The sequence below is a fragment of the Gadus macrocephalus genome, chromosome 16 (genome assembly GCF_031168955.1).
Source record: "Gadus macrocephalus chromosome 16, ASM3116895v1".
NCBI classification, from domain to species: Eukaryota; Metazoa; Chordata; class Actinopteri; order Gadiformes; family Gadidae; genus Gadus; species Gadus macrocephalus.
Window position 1 is genome coordinate 2,704,638 of NC_082397.1, and position 20,736 is coordinate 2,725,373.

General features: G+C 44.2%; 3 protein-coding genes and 5 non-coding genes across 10 annotated transcripts; all 8 read right to left on the reverse strand.

The window, feature by feature from the left end:
- Positions 1-7,979: 7,979 nt before the first annotated feature.
- Positions 7,980-10,979, reverse strand: LOC132474621 (uncharacterized). The gene is made up of 3 exons (XM_060075414.1): positions 10,879-10,979; positions 9,115-9,604; positions 7,980-8,697 (listed from the first exon to the last, which is right to left on the reverse strand). The coding sequence occupies exons 1-3, from the start codon at positions 10,925-10,927 to the stop codon at positions 8,325-8,327; spliced, it is 912 nt and encodes a 303-aa protein (XP_059931397.1). The 5' UTR covers positions 10,928-10,979; the 3' UTR covers positions 7,980-8,324.
- Positions 10,980-11,632: 653 nt separating this feature from the next.
- kctd14 (potassium channel tetramerization domain containing 14) lies at positions 11,633-15,285 on the reverse strand. Of its 2 annotated transcripts, none has more exons than XM_060075418.1 (4): positions 14,990-15,285; positions 13,660-13,884; positions 13,251-13,385; positions 11,633-12,294 (listed from the first exon to the last, which is right to left on the reverse strand). In XM_060075418.1, the coding sequence occupies exons 1-4, from the start codon at positions 15,041-15,043 to the stop codon at positions 11,983-11,985; spliced, it is 726 nt and encodes a 241-aa protein (XP_059931401.1). In that variant the 5' UTR covers positions 15,044-15,285; the 3' UTR covers positions 11,633-11,982. The 2 variants fall into 2 exon arrangements, with proteins under 2 accessions (XP_059931401.1, XP_059931402.1); XM_060075419.1 differs by having other exon boundaries at positions 14,976-15,285.
- Positions 15,286-15,400: 115 nt separating this feature from the next.
- Positions 15,401-20,509, reverse strand: rps3 (ribosomal protein S3). 2 transcript variants are annotated; one of them, XM_060075417.1, is made up of 7 exons: positions 20,377-20,509; positions 19,864-19,994; positions 18,849-18,942; positions 18,242-18,336; positions 17,460-17,647; positions 16,385-16,591; positions 15,401-15,478 (listed from the first exon to the last, which is right to left on the reverse strand). In XM_060075417.1, the coding sequence occupies exons 1-6, from the start codon at positions 20,404-20,406 to the stop codon at positions 16,389-16,391; spliced, it is 741 nt and encodes a 246-aa protein (XP_059931400.1). In that variant the 5' UTR covers positions 20,407-20,509; the 3' UTR covers positions 15,401-15,478; positions 16,385-16,388. The 2 variants fall into 2 exon arrangements, with proteins under 2 accessions (XP_059931400.1, XP_059931399.1); XM_060075416.1 differs by lacking the exon at positions 15,401-15,478 and having other exon boundaries at positions 16,384-16,591; positions 20,377-20,421.
- On the reverse strand, positions 15,585-15,731 carry LOC132475373 (small nucleolar RNA SNORD15). Its single transcript, XR_009529881.1, has one exon. It is a non-coding gene; the product is annotated as a small nucleolar RNA SNORD15 (small nucleolar RNA).
- On the reverse strand, positions 17,009-17,158 carry LOC132475376 (small nucleolar RNA SNORD15). The gene has a single exon (XR_009529883.1). It is a non-coding gene; the product is annotated as a small nucleolar RNA SNORD15 (small nucleolar RNA).
- LOC132475375 (small nucleolar RNA SNORD15) lies at positions 17,884-18,031 on the reverse strand. The gene has a single exon (XR_009529882.1). It is a non-coding gene; the product is annotated as a small nucleolar RNA SNORD15 (small nucleolar RNA).
- LOC132475377 (small nucleolar RNA SNORD15) lies at positions 18,492-18,641 on the reverse strand. The gene has a single exon (XR_009529884.1). It is a non-coding gene; the product is annotated as a small nucleolar RNA SNORD15 (small nucleolar RNA).
- On the reverse strand, positions 19,390-19,538 carry LOC132475378 (small nucleolar RNA SNORD15). The gene has a single exon (XR_009529885.1). It is a non-coding gene; the product is annotated as a small nucleolar RNA SNORD15 (small nucleolar RNA).
- Positions 20,510-20,736: the final 227 nt, after the last annotated feature.

The window sequence follows — 20,736 nt, forward strand, 5'->3', positions numbered from 1 at the left end:
AAGCTCCTTGAATGTGTACTCTTGATGTGAGCACATTTGTGTTTAAGTTGTGTGGTATGTATTTATCTACACCTTGTCTGGAAAACATGTGCACATTTGTCGACAACCAAACGAGAACATATCGGTCCACAAATGTACCGCATATGTATGCACTTGTTTTTAATGTAATTTTTTTGTTTCACAGAAAAATACAAATTTCCAATGCTTGGTGCAATTCCCATAGCCTAGTTAACTATTGCAACAGGCAACGAGCCTAGATCGCCTCTATGGGACAACGAGGCGACATAATTGACTCTTTCTTTCCATGCGCCTCCCCGCTCCCTCTCACCTTTGAAATGGCCCGATCTATTAACCGTTTTAATGAGCTCCGCTGGACGAACGCAAAATGCATGGCCCATTGCACAATATGAGGGGACGCACTTCTCGGACTTGGAATCGAGATGCTCGGACCGCACATCAACAACAACAAAAACGACACTCAACTGCGTCCAAGCGGTCTGGGATTCCACGCGCATGCGGAGGGCAGCCAGGCACACAATCGCTCGAACAACATTTCGAACAAATCGGTTCGATTAATTGATTTCAAGGCCTAAAAATAAATCATTTGCCATCACCCGAGCAAAGTACCCTGTAGCCGCGTCGAGGTTATTATTTACAATAGAAAATCCTCGAGGATGCTTATTGTAATGTGCCGCCATGGCTGAACTAAAGGACCCATTGAGAACAAGTTTCAGTGAAGCAGGAGTTTCTGTGGCGCGCCACGTCACAACTTGGGCATGTGGACAAATCAGTCAGTCGTCATCAATCACTTTTCCGTTCACCACCTCTCCATCACCCCACCCCCTTCCCTACCGTCACCCATTTAACGTACCTATATTTTCCACGGCGCACGAAGGCCTACTTGCCTACTCTGGACACTGAGACACACACTGAACACATTTACCAGCAGACCTCTTATGAGGGGGTCTGGGAATTTAAATATTCACTGTTGACATTGTGCAGAGCTGGCTCGGGGCCAAAAAGGCTCCAGTCCTCTAAGGACCGATGTGCCATACGTCTGAGAATTTCAGAACATTTTCTCCAGCAAACTTATTGGGTCTCTTCATCTTCCATCTCGACTAAACGCCAATGTATCCCCTCATTTCCAAAATCTTAGGATAAAGGTTTCAAGTTATAGGAAGGACTATTGCTCCTTGCTGTTTCCAATCTAAACATATTCAATGTTATACGCACGCAAAATGAGGTTTTGTTAAGTGTTGCGTGGTGCATGTATGCGTTTATGAGCGTGTGTGTGTGTGTGTGTGTGTGTGTGTGTGTGTGTGTGTGTGTGTGTGTGTGTGTGTGTGTGTGTGTGTGTGTGTGTGTGTGTGTGTGTGTGTGTGTGTGTGTGTGTGTGTGTGTGTGTGTGCGTGTGTGCATGTGTGCTGGCGCGCATGAACATGTGTGATTGTTTTTAACAAGGTCAGTATCAGTTAATAATTTTGTCTTATAGAATCCTTCCAGTTTTTATTTATTATCCATGTTAGGCCTACAGTCAATTAAAAAGGGCAGTTTAAGTATTGCGCAAATGTGTGCATCATTAATTTGACTGAATTACTGAACTTGTTTCACATAATCCCTCCTCAGATGGCTTTCGTTGAAATACATTCACTCTATAAATGTTTAGAGTTTCATATAAACGATTTCGATTGAGACCAACTTAAAATAAAATAGAAATCAAACATAAGAACTCATTGTAGCAATAAAAAAGCAGTTCTGGTTAATGAAGTACAGATTTCAGCCTTTATCGGACATAAAGGATTTTACCTTTTTTTTCATCACAAATCCTGGTCCAGTTGTAAAAGGATGAAGCCCAAGGACTATAAAGGTATAAACCAATGTCCTATTAAACATTTAAATTCAATGGATAATGTGAAATACCTATAAATACATATTCGTATAGGCCTACGTATTATTTATTTAATTTGTTTAAAATAACCATTATGAAGCAAAGGAGGATGAGGAAAAAAAGTCGACCAGGCAAAATATGAATAAAGAAACTTAGAGACTGGTCTCGAAATATATTGTTACGTAGTAGTAGTTTTAGTTTTTAATCCTCTCATATCGACTTTTTACTATTTATGTATACGTATTTTTATTGTATAAATCCTTGATATGGTACAGCCATCATTTAAAAAACAAGCCCTCTTGAAATCGATAGATAAAATCATGTTAATTAAACATTAACATATTTTATATGAACGAATAATCCTTGATTAACATGTGTACAAAAGAATGCAACATCCTTGAGGTATGTACAGTCCCCTTGCATTAACCAACAACTCAGTAACCCTATCTTGTCCATATGTTGCACCTGAAACGTTCATGCACATAAAAACGTGAAACGGTTATTTAGTCGACAGTGAAAACTGCAGAAAGCTTCCATTCAATCTGAAATCATTAAACCCTTCAACATGACCTACACCATGGTATTCGGTTCACTCCGGTGCAGCCTAGACATAACACGACGCACCTATCCATTACATATCCCATTGAACCCTTTATAAACAATGACAATAACCACCGGTGCCAGCTTACATTACACCACGCAGATTGTAGTTTTGTCGCAGTTTGTCCCTCTTATCTGAGAAGAGTCTCTCTATATCTTTTTCTGTAGTGCTCCTCCAACAAATGAAAGTTGCCCATGTCCCAGCGTCTGCACGCAACAGTCCTGCCCTGACAGCAGACTATGGGCTGCGCTGCAGCGCCCACTACATGCAACGGGGATCCCGGTGCCGGAGCGGACAACTGTGAAGTTCAGCCCCATCGTTCGCTAAACTTTTAACTTAGGTTTTGTTATACCCTACGACCGGGGTGAACGCGCTATTTTCGCGACAAGAGCGGAACTGGAAGGTTCTGACAGCATAAACGCCAAATATCTAACCGACGGCTATGCAAGATAGAAGTGCGTGGAGAACTAGTGACTGTAAGGACTCCTGGATGCGGACGCAGCGATAAGTATAGACGGACAGGCTGTAGGTATAAGATGGCACACTGAAAAGGCAAATAAAGGAATGTTGCACCTACTTGTAGCAAGTTTCCGTGCCCTTCCTTTGGACCTCATGGTGCCCGTCTTTCGGCGTGGGGGTTTGTTTGATTATTTTTCTTGGATGTTTTTCCTCCTTTTTCTTTTTTCCTCTGTCCTTTTCTCTTGTGTTTCTCAATCCAGACTCGCTATCTATCGTGCATTGTCAGTTTGGACACCTTCGCACATGCGCACACCGCTAGCCCGCCAGCGCCGCCAGAAAAAGTTTGGGACGATTGATCACTTGATATGAGTGATCTGGTCAGATGGCACTCCGCGTAGATCTCTCCGTTTCAGGGTTTCAGGGATCACTGAGTCATAACGTGCAGGAGGCTGTAGTCAGCGCCCCGGATCTACGGAGAGCTGAGGACCTTCATTAGAACGATCTTCAATGTACAAAGAGCACCTTTGTGTTGAAATTGTGTCACATTAATCAATGTCCATTTAAATTACCAATGTTGAATGTATTCATTAATTACAATTAATTGGTTTGTATAGGCTAGAGCTATTTAATTGTGTTTTTAACCGTGGTATAACGACCACTGGAAAATGAATGAAAAACTTCCCTGCTCCCAAATGGGCATTCAGCTGACTAGGTTTGAATGCTCAGTTTCTCCCCCCTTATGACAATTATTTAGCCTATATGTAAAAATCGAATACGCTCATGGGGAAAGCCGAAAGCTGGAAATGACTTTGACCAGCAGGAAACATTTCCATTGTATTCTATATTTCTCTGCATGTTTTGTATTATGTTAAACAATTAAGGGGGCAGGGCCATACATAGGCTAATTGTTATCGTTTTCAGGCTTGAATTTCGATTAAGTTAAATGTTATACTTTTTCAGGTAGGCTATTTATTCTGACTTTGATCTTTATACTGAAATAGTCCAGTGCATAGTCAATGGAATATTAAGCATGCAACCTGTCAGTGATCAAATTGGTCCATTTAGGTCGAAGATATCAATAAAAACCTTTGATTTGAAGAATTATTCATCAAGAATCTCAAATCGAGATACGCCAAATAATGTAGATTAAGCCAAACTGGACAATGTTATGGCGTCATCTCACAAATAAACTTTTGCGGTGGGAACACGCATCGAGGATTTACAGTTATTGGGAGCAGTTCAGTTTTTTGTAATTTAGCAGGCCAATTAATCCAAAGCGATTAAGACGTTATCATTAAGTAGCCGTGTAGGGGTTTGGTTAATTTAAATACTTTTTATTACAATAGACTTAATTAATGACAGTGTGGGCAAGATCGATTTAAAATGGAACAACTTTAAAACGGAAAACAGTTTGAGGACTGTGTGTGTGCGTGTGCGTGTGCGTGTGCGTGCGTGTGTGTGTGTGTGTGAGGGAGAGAGAGAGAGAGAGAGAAAGAAGAGAGAGAGAGAGAGAGAGAGAGAGAGAGAGAGAGAGAGAGAGAGAGAGAGAGAAAGGGGGAGAGAGAGAGAGAGAGAGAGAGAGAGAGAGAGAGAGAGAGAGAGAGAGAGAGAGAGAGAGAGAGAGAGAGAGAGAGAGGGGGGGGTTAAAGAAAAAGTGAGTCTAGAGAGGGAGACACACAGAGGGAGAGAGATTGCATGTGCGTGCGTGTTCTTGTAGCGCGTCCATGTAGGAGCCAAGTGGGTGGTATAGTTTGGTATTGTGAAGTCTCTTTAAGGATATTTATATTGTGAACAGAGGATTTGAGGATTTCATTGAGTGAAACGGCGGTTTGTCATTTAACTAAGAGAGACTTGTACGGATTCTTTGGTGTGGTTGTACCTCACTCTACCTCTCCACTCTAATGACATAAATGGTGCTATTAAGTTGGCTGTAGGCCTGCGCCTGCACAGCGCTTACAGGCGGCCGCGCCGCGCGCAACCTCCTGGAACCCGCGCATGCATAGGCGGCAGCGAGGTAGCGTGCTCAATTAGCCTATAAATGGAAACAGTTTTCATTCAGTAGAATATATAACGAACTGCAGCCTATACATTCGCCTCCACCCTCACGGTGCGCCTATTTGCTTCTCACTGCATATTTTAATTCGATACGCTCATCTCAGTTTGGCGAGTCAGGGGCAGGGTCCGAGGGGGGATTTCCCATCGCACTGTGCGGTTGTAATTATTAAAAATTAATTGGGTTCAAGACCCCTCTATTGCAAGTATAGCTAAATTATTGTCTCGTTTCTCCTTCAAGTCACTTTTAAATCACATTAAATAACACTAATATAGTAATGGATAGCCCATGTTAACACATGGGCTAATTAAGGATTTTACAAGGTGACAAAACAGCCTGATTCAAGTCATAAGGATAGTCTATGTTTCAATACAATATTAGTAATAACAATAATTAATATAATAATACAAAATATTATTATTGTCATTATTATTATTAATAATAATAATAATGATTATGAAAAAAAATAATGACAATAAAATCGACGTTTATCAAAGTGACAAGGAGCCTGCGGCCATAAAAAATTACTATCGCCTGTGTGCGATTGGATAGTAATCAAAAAAAAATTCAACAGGAATATTTATCATCCGCTGAACTTGAAACAAATTGAGGATGGAAGACAACAATTCTGAGTTAGCCTGCCTATTAAATAAACTAACATCGATTTTTTTTAATTAAGACGACTTATTCCAGGTTTTTTCCAACCATTATAATTGTATTCAGCAGCAACAGCACAATAATGATAATAATAAATGAAATATTAATAAGAATAAGAATTATTTTTATAATAAAAATATATGGTTGAAAACAGGCCTATAGGATTTATTCTTGAAAGGCCTAGATTTACCACTTTCTTCTGGCTAAATTGAGGACTATATCCCAATGGACTGAAATAGGCTTTTTTTGCGGTCGAAAAAAGCCTATTGACCAGATAAAACGTTGATTATCGTTTCTATTCGAATCCGTTTAATGACCCTTCCAAATTTCAGAAAATATACAGTCATATAGGCCTATCCTATCTGATCTTTGTGGCAAAGTTATGCCGTGAAAAAATCTAGGTGAACAAATCATAATTAGTTAATTTGCGTAGAAAGGGAGCAGTTCCGTTATGCATTTTTGGTGAGATTTCTGAACTTCTGGTCTCAGAGACCAGCAGAAATCAAATAAGAAGAAGTCAAATAAAAAAGACAAGGAGATAGGTAACTTTGCTGCTTTCATATTTAACAAATAATCAAATAGAGGCACTTGGGTAAGAGAGGTAATCAGTATGATATATAATAAGGTAGGCCTATAGGATTTCACATCCTGCAGGCCGTTTTTATTTTCTAAAATTCGTGAGTTGATGGATCAGGCCTAATACACAGGAAAATAATATATTCATTCGATCCCGTGATTTTACATCAGACAATTCGCGTCTCATTAATCTGACCAATAATACCGCAGAAAGCTGCGGTATTGAACTAATTAAAACCTCGCCTTATTATGAGATTTGTAATATAAGGTTGCCACCTAGTGAACTTTTTAAGTACTGCTACTATTTCAAATCAGAATCATAGCTACAATTTCAAGATCCATTGACTTGAACCATTAGCCTATAAAGCCTACATATAATAGGCCTACATAATGCATTTAGCACAAGCTTCATAGATGCTCCAAAGCTACTTAATGGGGCTTCCTTTTTTTTTTTCTACAACCAGTTATGCCCTGTGTATATACAGCTTCACCTGTAAATATTTATTAATTCATTCAAAATGTTAATTATTTTATATTATGCGGGGGCTGGGGGATACTGATGGGTTATAAGTGAGAACACTGACATGGATCAATGTTCAATGCTCACTCACCAAACTCAAATTGAATCAGGAAATGATCTGCATGTATCTTTGCATGTAGAACATATTAGCATTGGCATATGAAGTATTTTGGTGTTGGTGTTGGCTTCGACATAACTTGACGACTATACGACTTGCTGAAAGCCAGGCCCACCCACACCGAGAATATAAGTGCTTCTAATGATTCTTCCGGGATTCAGGATCAAGCCGGTGACATAACAATTAGCGTAAGACACATTCTGGAAAAACAGTTTGATTTAATGAGGCGGTTTGACGGAGTCTTCCAAAAGGTTGCATCTATCTCCATCCTATATCCTTGGTCAAAGAGATGCATCCTGCACGAGCGGCACAAACACACATAAACCGACGCACACACACACACTCACACACACGGACACGGACACGGACGCGCACGCGCACACACACACACACACACACACACACTTGACTGAATACACAGAATCCTCCCCCATTGAGTCCGATTGATGTTCCACATTGCTCCAGACCATTTAACCCAGAGATATGTGACAAGTCAATCAATAGCACACTACCATTATTTATCTTTGGTTTCCAGTAACCGCCTGGTGTCTTCGTCAGGTTTCCCGCTCGCTGGGCAATCAAGAAACAGACAATGAATGGGATGGCCTCACGTGAACGCCCCACAGGTAGTAAGAACACAACACAGTCTCAACAGGTGGTCAATTCGATAGCTGAAGACAATTCTAATGTACTAGGCCTACCTCGGCAACTGCTTCTCTACTGCTATGACTGCTATGACATCTGGTAATAATGTATTTAGAATCGCTCAACTTCCCCATAGTTTTTGGACCCTGAAATACCCAAGCTGACTCGCTGTCTGTTACCAAGCTGTGGTGGAAGAGGTATTTTATAATGTGAATAAAAACGTCAGTATACCTGCCATGCTAAAATGTTTGCGTTACATTTCTTTATTTTTAACCACCGCTCACATAGAGCACCTAATATATAAGAAGCACTACCATTTGAAGATGTTCTGGTAGGCCTACTCCTCCAGCAAGGGAGGGATTCCTCTTCCAAGGTTTATTCCATCTTTGGGGAGTTTTTCCTTGCCCTGAAAATGACTGTGTTGGGAGGTTGTGCAACATTTTATTCAATAAATAAACTTGATTGAGGATAATCTCTGGTCGATTATTTTTTTTATTTGAATAAGAATTACAACATGCTAAATAAACCCCCACTTGGTTGCTGGAAGACAAATGGACCATAGAGAGATAGAGAGATAGAGAGATGGATGGATGGATGGATGGATGGATGGATGGATGGATGGATGGATGGATGGATGGATGGATGGATGGATGGATGGATGGATGGATGGATGGATGGATGGATGGATAGATGGATAGATAGATAGAGATAAACAGCCTACATTAGATGGATGAACAAAGCTCACGGTAAATCCTGATCCTGAAGGTTCTTCTCATAGAGGACACGTAGAAGGAGGCTGAGAGAAACCTACAAACCAGCGCGGACCCGTGGTGAGCGCCGCCCGCGGTACCGCCTACAACCGAGGTGAACGGCGGCGCCCACCACGGCTAGCTGAGCCGCGCAGAACAGGACCATGCGGCCGGCGGGGACCAGGTGGTCCCACGTCCACGCGCAGCGCTCCGCTCCCCGCAGCCCACCACCCACCTCCTTCCTGGCTCTGTCCGGCGTGGGGCTGTGAAGGAAGAAGATGGCCTTCACGTCCAGGAAGCTCTCGACCACGTCGCTTTCTGTAAGGCTGGTCACCTGACAGCGCCAGCTCATGTTAAGCCCCGCCCCCTCATCCTCCTGGGGCAGGGTCACAAACAGGGTGACGTTACAGCGGGCGGCCTGGGTCGCAAACCTGTGGCAAACAGAGGTATAGTGGAAAACGTGTGTCAGAAGGTGTTTGGAGATGACGCAAGATCAAAGTTACAGGTTTTTTATTTAAACCTGCACTATGTTACTTTTCTACTGCAGCTATCAACTTCGATAAAAAAAAATCTGAACAAGAAAGATCCTCAACGGGTCCATCCATCCAGGGCATATTCCTCTACAAATCATTTTATCCTGGTCCACTTTGGTCAAAGCAGGTGACCGGATATCCTTATCAGCCAATCAGAGATTATACATGCAGTAGGGTTTGTTGACCTAAAGAGGGAGGCCTCTTTCTGCATCGCAAATCATAATCTACCAGTGGGGTTGGTGTCGGGTTCTCCTTTAACAGGTGTGGCTTCCTTGAGAGGCGCAGACCTTCAGCGGGGAGAGAGGGGGGTCTTACCTGGCGTGGTCTGGCAGGGTGGAGCCGTGATGGCCCAGCCCCCAGCTCAAGAGGAAGGAGCGGTTTTTGTTGTGAGAGAGACAGTTCCAGGGGTCGTGGTAGGTGTGGAGCAAGCAGTTCAGGGCCAGCCTCCCGCCAGGCTTCAGCTGGCTCAGTGGGCTGGTGGTGGACACGGTGAGCAGGGAGAGGTATACGTTCACAACAGCCTTGGGTTCACTGCCGTTAGGATAGCAAAAGTACATCCCCGCGTCTCCGGGCTGAAGGCGGCTGAGGCGGAGCGAGCAGTTGGAGCCGACCGAGGTGCGATTGGACCGCTGCGTGTCCTGCTGGACCTCCCCGTCTTTCACCTGCAGATGATGCTGCCGGCAGTTGCTCTCACAGAACAGCCAGGAGCATTGTGGGAGAGGGTTGCTGTGGCCGCAGGGTAGGGTGACGTTGCCATCGACGTTGCCGTACACTCGGGTCTCGGGTTGGCTCACACCCATCACACCTGCGCAGGTAGACACACGGAAACGATTTTTGTGTAAAAACGGAGAAGTCTTGTACGATCGGACTGACCGTACGGTCCGTACGGATCCGGGCTTATACCGAATTCTGCGACCCACCAAAAAGTATGAACCCAGGGGGGCGCTGTGGGGCATTTTCTGCAACATGCACGAGTTTGAGGCGTAGTGTGCATTATAACAAAAACATAAATAAAACTTAAGAGCTCCCCCCACCCCCGCACCTGTTATTAAATGTGCTTAACGCATTGATTTGATTAGCATTTTACAGACCCATACAATAGACAGGGCGTTTAGGCCTACGGTCAATCACCGTTGATTCGTTCCCCATAAAGAGCTACGTAGTCAGTGTTTAATTAAGTTGTTTTACCTTAAAGCATTTCCTATAATAGGCTAGGCTTACTCTGTAAAATGCTGTTTAGTATTAACCTTTGTATCAAGAAAAGAAAGACCCACCAGTGGGGGGAAATCTTATATTTTATTTACATTTTGGATATAAGGCACACCGTTTTTACGCCTGTCTGCAGTGCCTTCGCACTTTTTTGAAACCAGGTCCGTTGAAGAAGAGAAAACGCCGCCGCCCCCGCCGCGTTTCATTTGTTTTCATCCCCTTTGTGAATTGAATTACTAACTGTACATTAGCTTTCTCCGTTTGCATACAGCCCGCAGGCTTGATGCGCATGCTCCGCCTCAACGTCTTCTTTTTTTGATGGCGAACCAGCGCTTCATTATGCAACTTTTATATGCAAAATGTATTTATTTATATTCAAAAAGCCCTTGAATATCTACAGCATTCAAGTTCCATCCTCGGATTTATTTAGCTTTGAGGCATTAAAGGATAGAACACGCCAGGTTTTGAAAAAATATATTATTTTTTTTTACACTTTAAATAATACCTAAATCATATTTTACACTGTAAATAATGTAGACTCAATATTTCGTCCTTTCCCACAGAATCCCCCCCCTCTACTGCTATGGTTCATTTCTCACATAGGCAAAATTCTGCATGTAAAATGCAGCAGATTTACCACTCCAAAAATAAGTACAGTAGCCTACTTGTATATCTTGCACAAATGTAGAAAAAAATATGGTTCATTAAAATTCTCTTATTTAGGCTGGTGGATTAGGGACCTAGATGAAATTGTATAAAAACCTAATAAAAAATATATTTTTAAAGTTTCACGGGCAGATAACTACCTCAGTTGAGGGAATAAACTGAATACATATCCTAGTGACCCTATAGAATTGAAAATGTTAGTACCTGTTAGAATGTGATGAAGCAGGAGTGTTGCTAAGAGATATGCATGCATCCTTGGTTCTCTCTTCTGTCTGTTTGTCTGGCTGGTCGATGTTTGTTGCTCGTAGCGGTAGAGTCTTTTGGTCCCTGGTCCGGATGGTTAAGTGTGAGGTCGGGCACGTCTCATTTCCTGTCAAGAGATTTGCAACTTTCCTCGACGACGGGTTTCAAACTTTTCATCCACCACAAAAAAATCGATAGCACTTCGGCCACATTGAGATGCCATTTGAAATAAAATGAACAGTTGCGCCTTTTAAAGACTACGTAAGAAGCTGAAATCAACTCCTGTGTGGGAGAAAATGCATTTTTGTCAGTGTCCAAATATTATTTGTGCTTTTAGTTTTCGAGGAGGTTGTGGGCATGTTGTGGGGAAGCCTTTCTCATGTCTTCTGTTATTTAAAAAAAATGCTGACTGCACTGCTTGAGGTGAAAGGGTTAAATGTGACAATGCATTGATTAAACTAAAGATGTTTGTCAGCGAAAGAGGCTCCAGGGAGGGGCAATGTTACAGAGGAAACATTTAGCGGTGGAAATATGATTTTGATTTCTGATTCTCTATCTACCCCGCTGTGGTTGGACCACAATAAGACCAGGCTTCTAAACAGAAAGACCTTCACAACTCACCCAAAATGGGTGCACCCCTCTCGTAACCTCAACACAATAACCCATCAGAAAATAGGTGTACTTTAGTGGCTTGAAAGTTGTTTCAAGACATTCCTGCGATTCAATACAAAACAAACCCTTTTATTGGTTATATTGAATTAAATGGTAAACTCATGTTTAACATGAGGACGACGATCATGACAATAAAGATGGGGATAAGGGTGATTATGTTTTGTTCATTGGGATGGTACTGGCTTGTTCCCACCAGTGATGATGAGGACGCTGATGGAGATGTTTGGTCCGCACAGTGCTGACTGAGTTGCCGTGGTGATGATGAGGAGGATGATGTTGATGGTGTTCTTTGTCGCACGGTGCTGATTGGTGAGCGATGACGGTGGTGGAGACGACGGCGCTTTGTTCAGAAACCAGGGCTGGTTCCCCGGTCTCGAGCAGCGCTCCCGCGTCCTACCACCAGGTGAAGGTGACCTTGAAGAAGCAGTCGTAGCTCCGGGACAGGAAGGCCCGGACGGGCGGCTCGGGCTGGATGGCCACGCGGTAGCCGCGGCTCTCCACGTCCATTCGGACACAGTCCAGCAGGTCGGCGACGGACGGGGTCGCCTTCCACGGCCCGAACGTCACCACGGACTCCCTCCCCGCCTCCAGGCTGCCCATGGCGTTGTCATGGAGACCCAGGTCCTCCTCCGTCCGCAGGACACAGATGAGGATGCCCGAGCGGCGGCTGGCCACCGCCTCGGCCCGCGCGATGCGGATCAGAACCTGGAGGGCGTCGGGAGAACGTCAGTCCGGGTTCGGGACCCCATCGCAACAACGTTAGACTGGGTTTAGACCCCATCAAAACACACCGCCAGTCTGGGTTTATACCCCATCGCAGCACAACGTTAGACTGGGTTTAGTCCCCATCAAAACACACTGCCAGTCTGGGTTTATACCCCATCGCAACAACGTTAGACTGGGTTTAGACCCCATCAAAACACACCGTCAGTCTGGGTTTATACCCCATCGCAGCACAACGTTAGACTGGGTTTAGACCCCATCGCAGCACAACGTCCATATGGGTTTGGACCCCATCGCAACAACGTTAGACTGGGTCTAGACCCAATCAAAACACACCGTCAATCTGGGTTTTCCCCATCGCAATACAACGTCAGACTGGGATGGAACTCATAGCAACACAAAGTTAGACTGGGTTTAGACCTCATCTAAACAGAATGTCAGCCTGGGTTTAGACCTCATCGAAACACAATGTCAGCCTGGGTTTAGACCTCATCGAAACACAATGTCAGCCTGGGTTTAGACCTCATCGAAACACAATGTCAGCCTGGGTTTAGACCTCATCGAAACACAATGTCAGCCTGGGTTTAGACCTCATCGAAACACAATGTCAGCCTGGGTTTAGACCTCATCGAAACACAATGTCAGCCTGGGTTTAGACCTCATCGAAACACAATGTCAGCCTGGGTTTAGACACCATTAAAAAAAGTCTGCCTTGGTTTATCGTTTATGATGTATAACTGCATTTTATGCTTTAAAGCCAGCATTTTAACAAGTAGCCTACTACTATATTATTGTGTATGAGAACATGATTGCATACAAGCAGTATTTTATCGTATATCACGTGTATAATTGTTAATGACCATGTATAAACAGTATGCTATTGAGTATAACTGTACATTATTGTGTATACAATATACATTATTGGGCATAACTCCCACCTCGATGTTCTCAAGGTAGTGAGGGACTCTGGAGAGGAACTGCTGTCGCCCCACTGTCTCCCCGAAGTTCTGCGGTGACTCCGACAGCAGCTTCACCAGAGGCTTGATGTCGTAGTGGAGGGCTTCTCTGAGAACCTGCACACGCGTACCAAAACCACCACAACACACAAACCTTTTTTGAAAAATGCGCTAGTGTTGTGCCGTAACGCATTCCTAGACCATACGTAGGATAGATGCTAAACCACCTTAAAATCCAAAAGAAAATGTATGTTTTAAGGACAAAATGCATTCTTATTGTCCTAGTTTGTGGGCTTCACTTCACCACATAGTTCTACCAAGTGCCTGCATGTGGGTGCTGGTGCTCCTTCCTGTGAAACTCCCCTCACCCCACTGCACTCATGCTACAAACCTCCTTTATGTTCTCTGTGGGTACACGGTCCATCCGCAGGTAGTCGAGCACGGCTCCGAAGTGCGTGCCGTCCCGGTCGATGAAATAGCGCCCCCCGGCGTCCGTACGGAGCTTGGGCGGCTTGCCGCTGAACAGCTCCGCCATCCGAGAGTCGGGATGCCTCATCAGCGTGCTCAGGAAGGTAGAAAACAGGTGCCCACCAACATTGAGTTGCACCACAGGGGACTAGGAGCAGAGGAAGTTATTAAAAACAGATTTACAGACTAATGGATTATTATGCCTATCATTTGGAAACGTTGAATCAACTCGACCTATTCTATTTTCAAATATATTTAGGGATGCGCAAAAGGACATCAAAATCGATCAAATACTTTCAACTATATATCATATATATATATATATATATATATATATATATATATATATATATATATAGTTAGTGTGTGTGTGTGTGTGTGTGTGTGTTGAGGCTTATCTTTCCCTAATGTGCTGCTATCCCAAATTGAATAAAAATAGAGAAAAAAAAAAAAAGACAAATGTTTCTAAAATAAATAACAGGTCATTTCAAACGGCACTAAAACCTTTGGTTTAAGGGACACCTTTGAAACATGGGATCATATGGTGCTATATATTTTAAACCCATTAGTAAAGAAAGAAAAATAGATCTATCTGGTAAACAATGGACAGATGTTGCATGAGACCAACAGCACTCCAGGAAGGGCGTCCTGGACATACTGGTTTGTTTAAATAGATAAGCGCAGTATCGCTGATCACAAGTTGGCCATCAGCACGCCAGCAATGTCGAAATAAGTTCTTAAAGCATTGCATTGCTTTATAGGAGTACTTTTCACATTGCAATGAGTTGGTTTTGGGGGTTGAGGACTAGCCTACCACATGTGCACGCAGCGCAGTGAATGCGTCCGGTCATAGCACGAATATATGACTAATGTTTAGGTACAATCAATCAACCACGTACTCACATTTAGATTTCAGGGAGGAAAACTTGATAGGCCTACCAAATTCTGCTTCGACCATTTCCTCATCGCTGAATGTGTGAAACAGAACAGCTGAGACCGGCTCAAAATGTAGTGACCAGACTTTGCAGTACACGCATTTAATATCCCCACGTTTGTGCAAAATACGGACAGACTTACCATGCAGTACACAATACAGCTATCGTTACAGATCCCGTCTGCGAAGGGACGATATTGGATAAAACCGCGGTCCCGCGCAATAGCAACCCGTCAGGAATTACAAAAGTTCGCTGCGATTTATCACCAACAACGAAAGAGGACATATCATGAACAAACTTCTACCATCAAGTAGTTACCGTCATGGCACGAGCTGCCGGTTTCCCATGCGATTTTAGGTCGGGCAAACTCATTTTCCTCTCTCCGCACCTATCCGCTCAGCAACAATATGGTTGATGTCAGGTCCCATGTAGCCAACAGTACAGGTGAGTTCCGGAGGCGTGTCTAGTTAATGACGCGGCACCGTCACTGAAGTTGCCTCAGTCGTTAAGCCTAAACTTCGGATGTCGTGTTATACCATTATTGGGATGCTAACCTTATGATGGTCACAAGTGAGGCCGCATTTTTTTTACTTTACAAGGGCTATCATTTTTAGAGGCGAATCCACGGGACAATTCAAATTTATGAAGTTGATATTGTTGCAACCCTCTGTCAACACTTCTACAAAAGGCCAATGAAGACATGCAGTTCAAACAACAGACAAGGCAGGATTGTTGTATTTCCAGATTTTATTGTTTTTTTGTACACAAAAATCTCAGGGTCTTGATTCCATCGGGAGAAGGGAGAACCTGCCAGAGAGAACGAGAATAGATTAGTGATCCACTGCACCAAGAACCATTTAAAAACTGACTGTCCCCTCACGCCTTACAAAAATATCCAGATTTGACTATCAACCCTTCTCAGACAAATGCCTCATATGTCTTCAAACTAGAAAGACTGCCCGCTCTGAGGAACCGGACCAGAACCACAAAACGTGGCCCTGGGCGGTCAGTCCCAGAGCAGACAGCCCAATTCCGACTCGTCATCGTATCATCACTGAAGGGGAACTAAACACCAGGTTAAGACTACGAGCATACTGCTCCGTCAACGGTCATGAGCCAAACGACAACAGTTCACACAAGGACAACGGTTTAATGTCATTACTATGCGACATGACTTGGCCCACTAGTCATGTTTTCCTGACACCAACTATTTATCCAAGATTACCTTTTTGAGATTACCAAAGCATGACCTTATTCAACTAGATCCATCGGCACAATAGATGTTATCGAAAGCATCTTGCAGTAAATACAGATGAATGTCACCAGGTAAGAGGCTAGGGCTGGGCGATTAATCTTATTTTGGTCAACGATCCCAAAATTAACAGAGTTTTGATTTATTATTTTTTTCTTTTTTAATGTATTTTTTATGTTTTATAGAAAGGGCAGAACAGCTGGATACATGTCGGTTTATCATTTTAGATCTGAACATGTTCTTTTTGACCATTTAGTGTATTTCATTAAGGCCCAATTTCAAAGTCCTCAGTGCCAAAAAAAAACCCGGAGACCGACTGACTAAATAAATAACCGTTTGAACAATCGTGATTTCAATATTGACCAGAATAATCGTGATTATGATTTTCCCCCATAACGGAGCAGCCCTACTCCTCCATCCCTCCTCCGCCCTTCCATGTGGTGGAGCGGACCGAGCCTTACCCTTCTACGCGGTGGGTGGAGGTGGTCCTCCCTGGGGCATGACGGGGGCATCAGGCTTGGCTCCCTTCTGCTCCGAGGTGGGTGTGGTGGGTAGGGGCTCGTCCTTGGGCTCGACGATGCTCACGTGGTCGGGGAGGGGCTTCTTGGGCCCGATCTTACCGGTGGGGTCCCAGGGCAGCATGATCTTGACCTTGATGCCCAGCACGCCTGAACACAAATACAGCTCCATGTTACTCAGCGAGTTGATCGACGCCGGTAAGACACGCCAGCTGGTCACCAGGGACACTGATGACCAATCACTGGTACCCCACTGTAATAGTGAAGATTGCAGCAGCCAGACTTGAGGCGTTTGCCCCGTTAGCACGAGGCCGGTGGACATGTTCTTTAAATCCTTTTGTTCTCGTTTCCCCCCATGGTGAGCCCATTTTGCAAAAAAGGACTTCAGAAGTTATTTTAAAATCACTGTCCGTCGCAGTACGAGAAAGGTGTTCACCTCGTCAACACCCCGATTACTAGCGTTAGCCGATTCCGACCGCAGTTAACCCGCCTCGCAGCAATACATGGCCAACTTCTTAAAGCCACTCATTGAGTTCACACATTTAACTAACTATTAGCCTCTATAAACCTTCTCAGACAAATGCCTCATATGTCTTCAATCGAGAAAGACCGCCCGCTCTGAGGAACCGGACCAGAACCACAAAACGTGGCCCTGGGCCGGTCAGTCCCAGAGCTGGACGGCCTCGTTTCCGACTCGTCATCGTATCATCACTGAAGGGTAATCAATAGGAGCCATTGCACGCTAGACTAAAGCTCTATAGTACTAAGTGGGGATTTCAAATTCCCTCGGAAATTCATGCATTATGGCAAGTAAGAACATTTATTTGTTTCTTAAAATACGTCTGCCTGATTGAATTATTTGAATTGTGGTCCGTTTCTTTTGAGTCCACAAAAATGATCCATGTAATCATTAATATAACGCCTGATCTATACATTTAGACCAGGCGAGTGTTTGAGTGTAGGGGAGAGAGTACATTGACGGAGGTAGTGGGTGCATTATTGAGTCCCAGTGTCTCACCCTGTCTGAGCAGGACGTGGCGGACGGCGGTGTCAACGTAGTAGTTGACGGGGTCTCCGCTGTGGATCATCAGACCGTCCACGAACTTCATGGACTTGGCCCTCTGACCCCTCAGCTTGCCGGACACCACCACCTCGCAGCCCTTGGCGCCGCTCTCCATGATGAAGCGCAGCACGCCGTAGCACGCCCTGGAGGGGAAGAGACCGATGTTAGTAACGTCTCGCTTCTGGTCCAACAAGCATGGGCAGGGTGGAGATTCTTCTGATTAAAAGCAAGATGGATAAATAAACATTATCCCCATCTACATGAGTTTTTTTTAAGTTATTTCCAAGTTTCTACATTTGTTTCACTCTGAAAGCACCTCATCATGAAACTGTTTAGCGGTTTCCAACAGCGGGACACATTTAGCTCTCTTTTCTACAACCCTTCTCAGACAAATGCCTCATATGTCTTCAAACTAGAAAGACCGCCCGCTCTGAGGAACCGGACCAGAACCACAAAACGTGGCCCTGGGCCGGTCGGTCCCAGAGCAGACAGCCCAATTCCGACTCGTCATCGTATCATCACTGAAGGGTAATCAATAAGAGCCAACAAATTATAGACGACGGCTACAAGGTATGAACTGGTGATCAATGATAAAACATCGTCAACTCTCTACACCAGTCAGTCAGCCAACTACACAGCTCTCCTGTGCCTGGTACGGTCACTTAGCCATGGCTTTCAGAAATTAGCAGATCATACAGTTTGTTTACAAAGAAAGGAAGGATCAGACGTTTCCATACCTACGCACGGCCAGACCTCCCAGCAGCTTGTAGCGCAGAGACTCTGCCTGGGCGATGGCGCACAGACCACGGGTTGCCACCTTCTCAGCGTAGAGCTGGAGGAGCAGAGGAAATGTTGATTAATACAAGTTAAGGTCAACTCCTGGTCAAGAACACAAGAAACCCACCTAGTTAAAAATATTCATCAGAGATGAATAGGCTACATTAAACCCCAATTTATTAGGGATACCATGCAGGCCTTTAGAGAAACCCTTCTCAGACAAATGCCTCATATGTCTTCAATCGAGAAAGACCGCCCGCTCTGAGGAACCGGACCAGAACCACAAAACGTGGCCCTGGGCCGGTCAGTCCCAGAGCTGGACGGCCTCGTTTCCGACTCGTCATCGTATCATCACTGAAGGGAGACCAGGCTGTTCAAACTTACAGGGCAGCTTAATAAATACACCCGCCCTATTGAGCCAGGGAACGTCACAACTAAAATAATGGCATGTAGGTTCAATTACATATTCCATTGTGCATAGAAAACTAAACCAAATCGGCAGTATCCACATCATTCACAGCCTAGTTCAACGTCATGCCAGATGCAACACAGACTGTTGCGTCTTACCTCCACACTGCCCTCTGGGAAGCCAAACCGCTTCTGGACCACAGCGGTCAGCTCTCTGATGCGACGGCCCTTCTCCCCGAGCACATTCTGGGTCCTGTGAACAAGAGTGAAGTGGTTTACTAAAACACGCGAGTCACTTTGGATAAATAGTGTGCTGTTCACTAGTCCCGGTTCCAGGGCATGCATGCATTGTCGTGTTCAAAAGCGTTTCAGTCTTTAAGGTAGCCAGATACATATCTCAAGTCTAGGATGATGTGGTCGCTGTTTCAGCAGGGCTCAAGACTTGCATTTTCATTTAGAGGCACATCCTGTCACAAACCATCCATCTGTGTAGGTTCAAGATAAGAGACTCCCTCACTTTAAATAAATTGTAAAAGGATTGACACCCTGTAGCAGCCCTATTTACTATACACCTGCAGCATTTGCATGAAAGCATCCTTGAAGATATCGGGATGACCCTAATCGTGGACTAACCACTGTACCTACCACTACCATCTCCTTTATGACAAACATTCCCTTGAACAAGTGTTTCCTGGACAACCCTTCTCAGACAAATGCCTCATATGTCTTCAATCGAATAGACCGCCCGCTCTGAGGAACCGGACCAGAACCACAAAACGTGGCCCTGGGCCGGTCGGTCCCAGAGCTGGACGGCCTCGTTTCCGACTCGTCATCGTATCATCACTGAAGGGAGACCAGGCTGTCCTGACTAACACGATATGGACTGTAGATCATTAGGATCTCTATATTCTACTTCCTTCATGCAACCTTTCAACAGAAGTGATTCTTTACCCCTACCAGCACTTTTAACAACTTGTACATCCAGTGTCCACCCACCAAGATGCAAAACACAAAAGACTATCTCTGTAGTCACATTCCGTTGCATACTGAAAGACCAAGTAACTCTTCGCTCTCCAGTGAGCACTCGCTAGAGACTTCTAGCTCTTTTCACTGCCTAACCACCAACAACAGCTAATGACGAACGTCAGTGTACCGTCTAGGGTGCAAGGCTCACCTTGTGGCCAGGATGATGATCTCTGTGCGGGTTGGGGTGACGCGCACCTCCACACCGGAGTAGCCATCCTCGGCGAGCTCGCGGGTCAGGAACTCGTTCAGCTCGGCCTTGAAGATCCCGTCGGAGACGAACTACAAACAAACGTGGAAACCGGCGTTAAACATAGTTTAGAGACATTTGTAAACCTCACTGACAATATCTGAAGTTTACTGCAAAGGTTTGCCTTTTTGCACTCAACAAAGCATATTTCCACGTCTACTCGCTGTTGATAATGAATGAAATTGTGGCTATAAATTAGAAATGTGGCGAACCTAACGTGTTAGCTGCGGCGCTATCGGCAGCAAGAGCCCAGATTGCGAGGTGAGGATCTGTGCTAATCCTAACAGATGCGGGGATAAATCTTCCAAAATCATATCCAAACTGACACACGACACCTCTGTGTACAATAAACTGGAACTATTTTATAGAGATCGGTGTTTTAAATGGATATATTTAGTATAAACAGTTGCTAACCTTCCTCTTCTTGGAGATTTGCACCGCCATCTTTCAATAGGCCATAGACAGGAAAGGACTTTTGGTGGAGGCGGAAATGAATTTATACCAAAAGGTTGGACTTCCGTTTAGCGCAAATTCGAGCTGATTGTTGGCATTTGTAGATTATTCATTTTTTTTATAATTTATTTTATTTTATTGATAAAAACTCTGCGGGATATGTTGACGATTGAGTTTATAAGAAATACTTTCTCATTGAAATTTTACATAAAGTAGGCTATATAGTATATTATATGGTGACTACATTTTGTAGCCTTGGAATAAGACGAATCGTTGTACTCATGTTTTATTTGCTCTGGCAGATGTCCGGCAGTTTGGTCT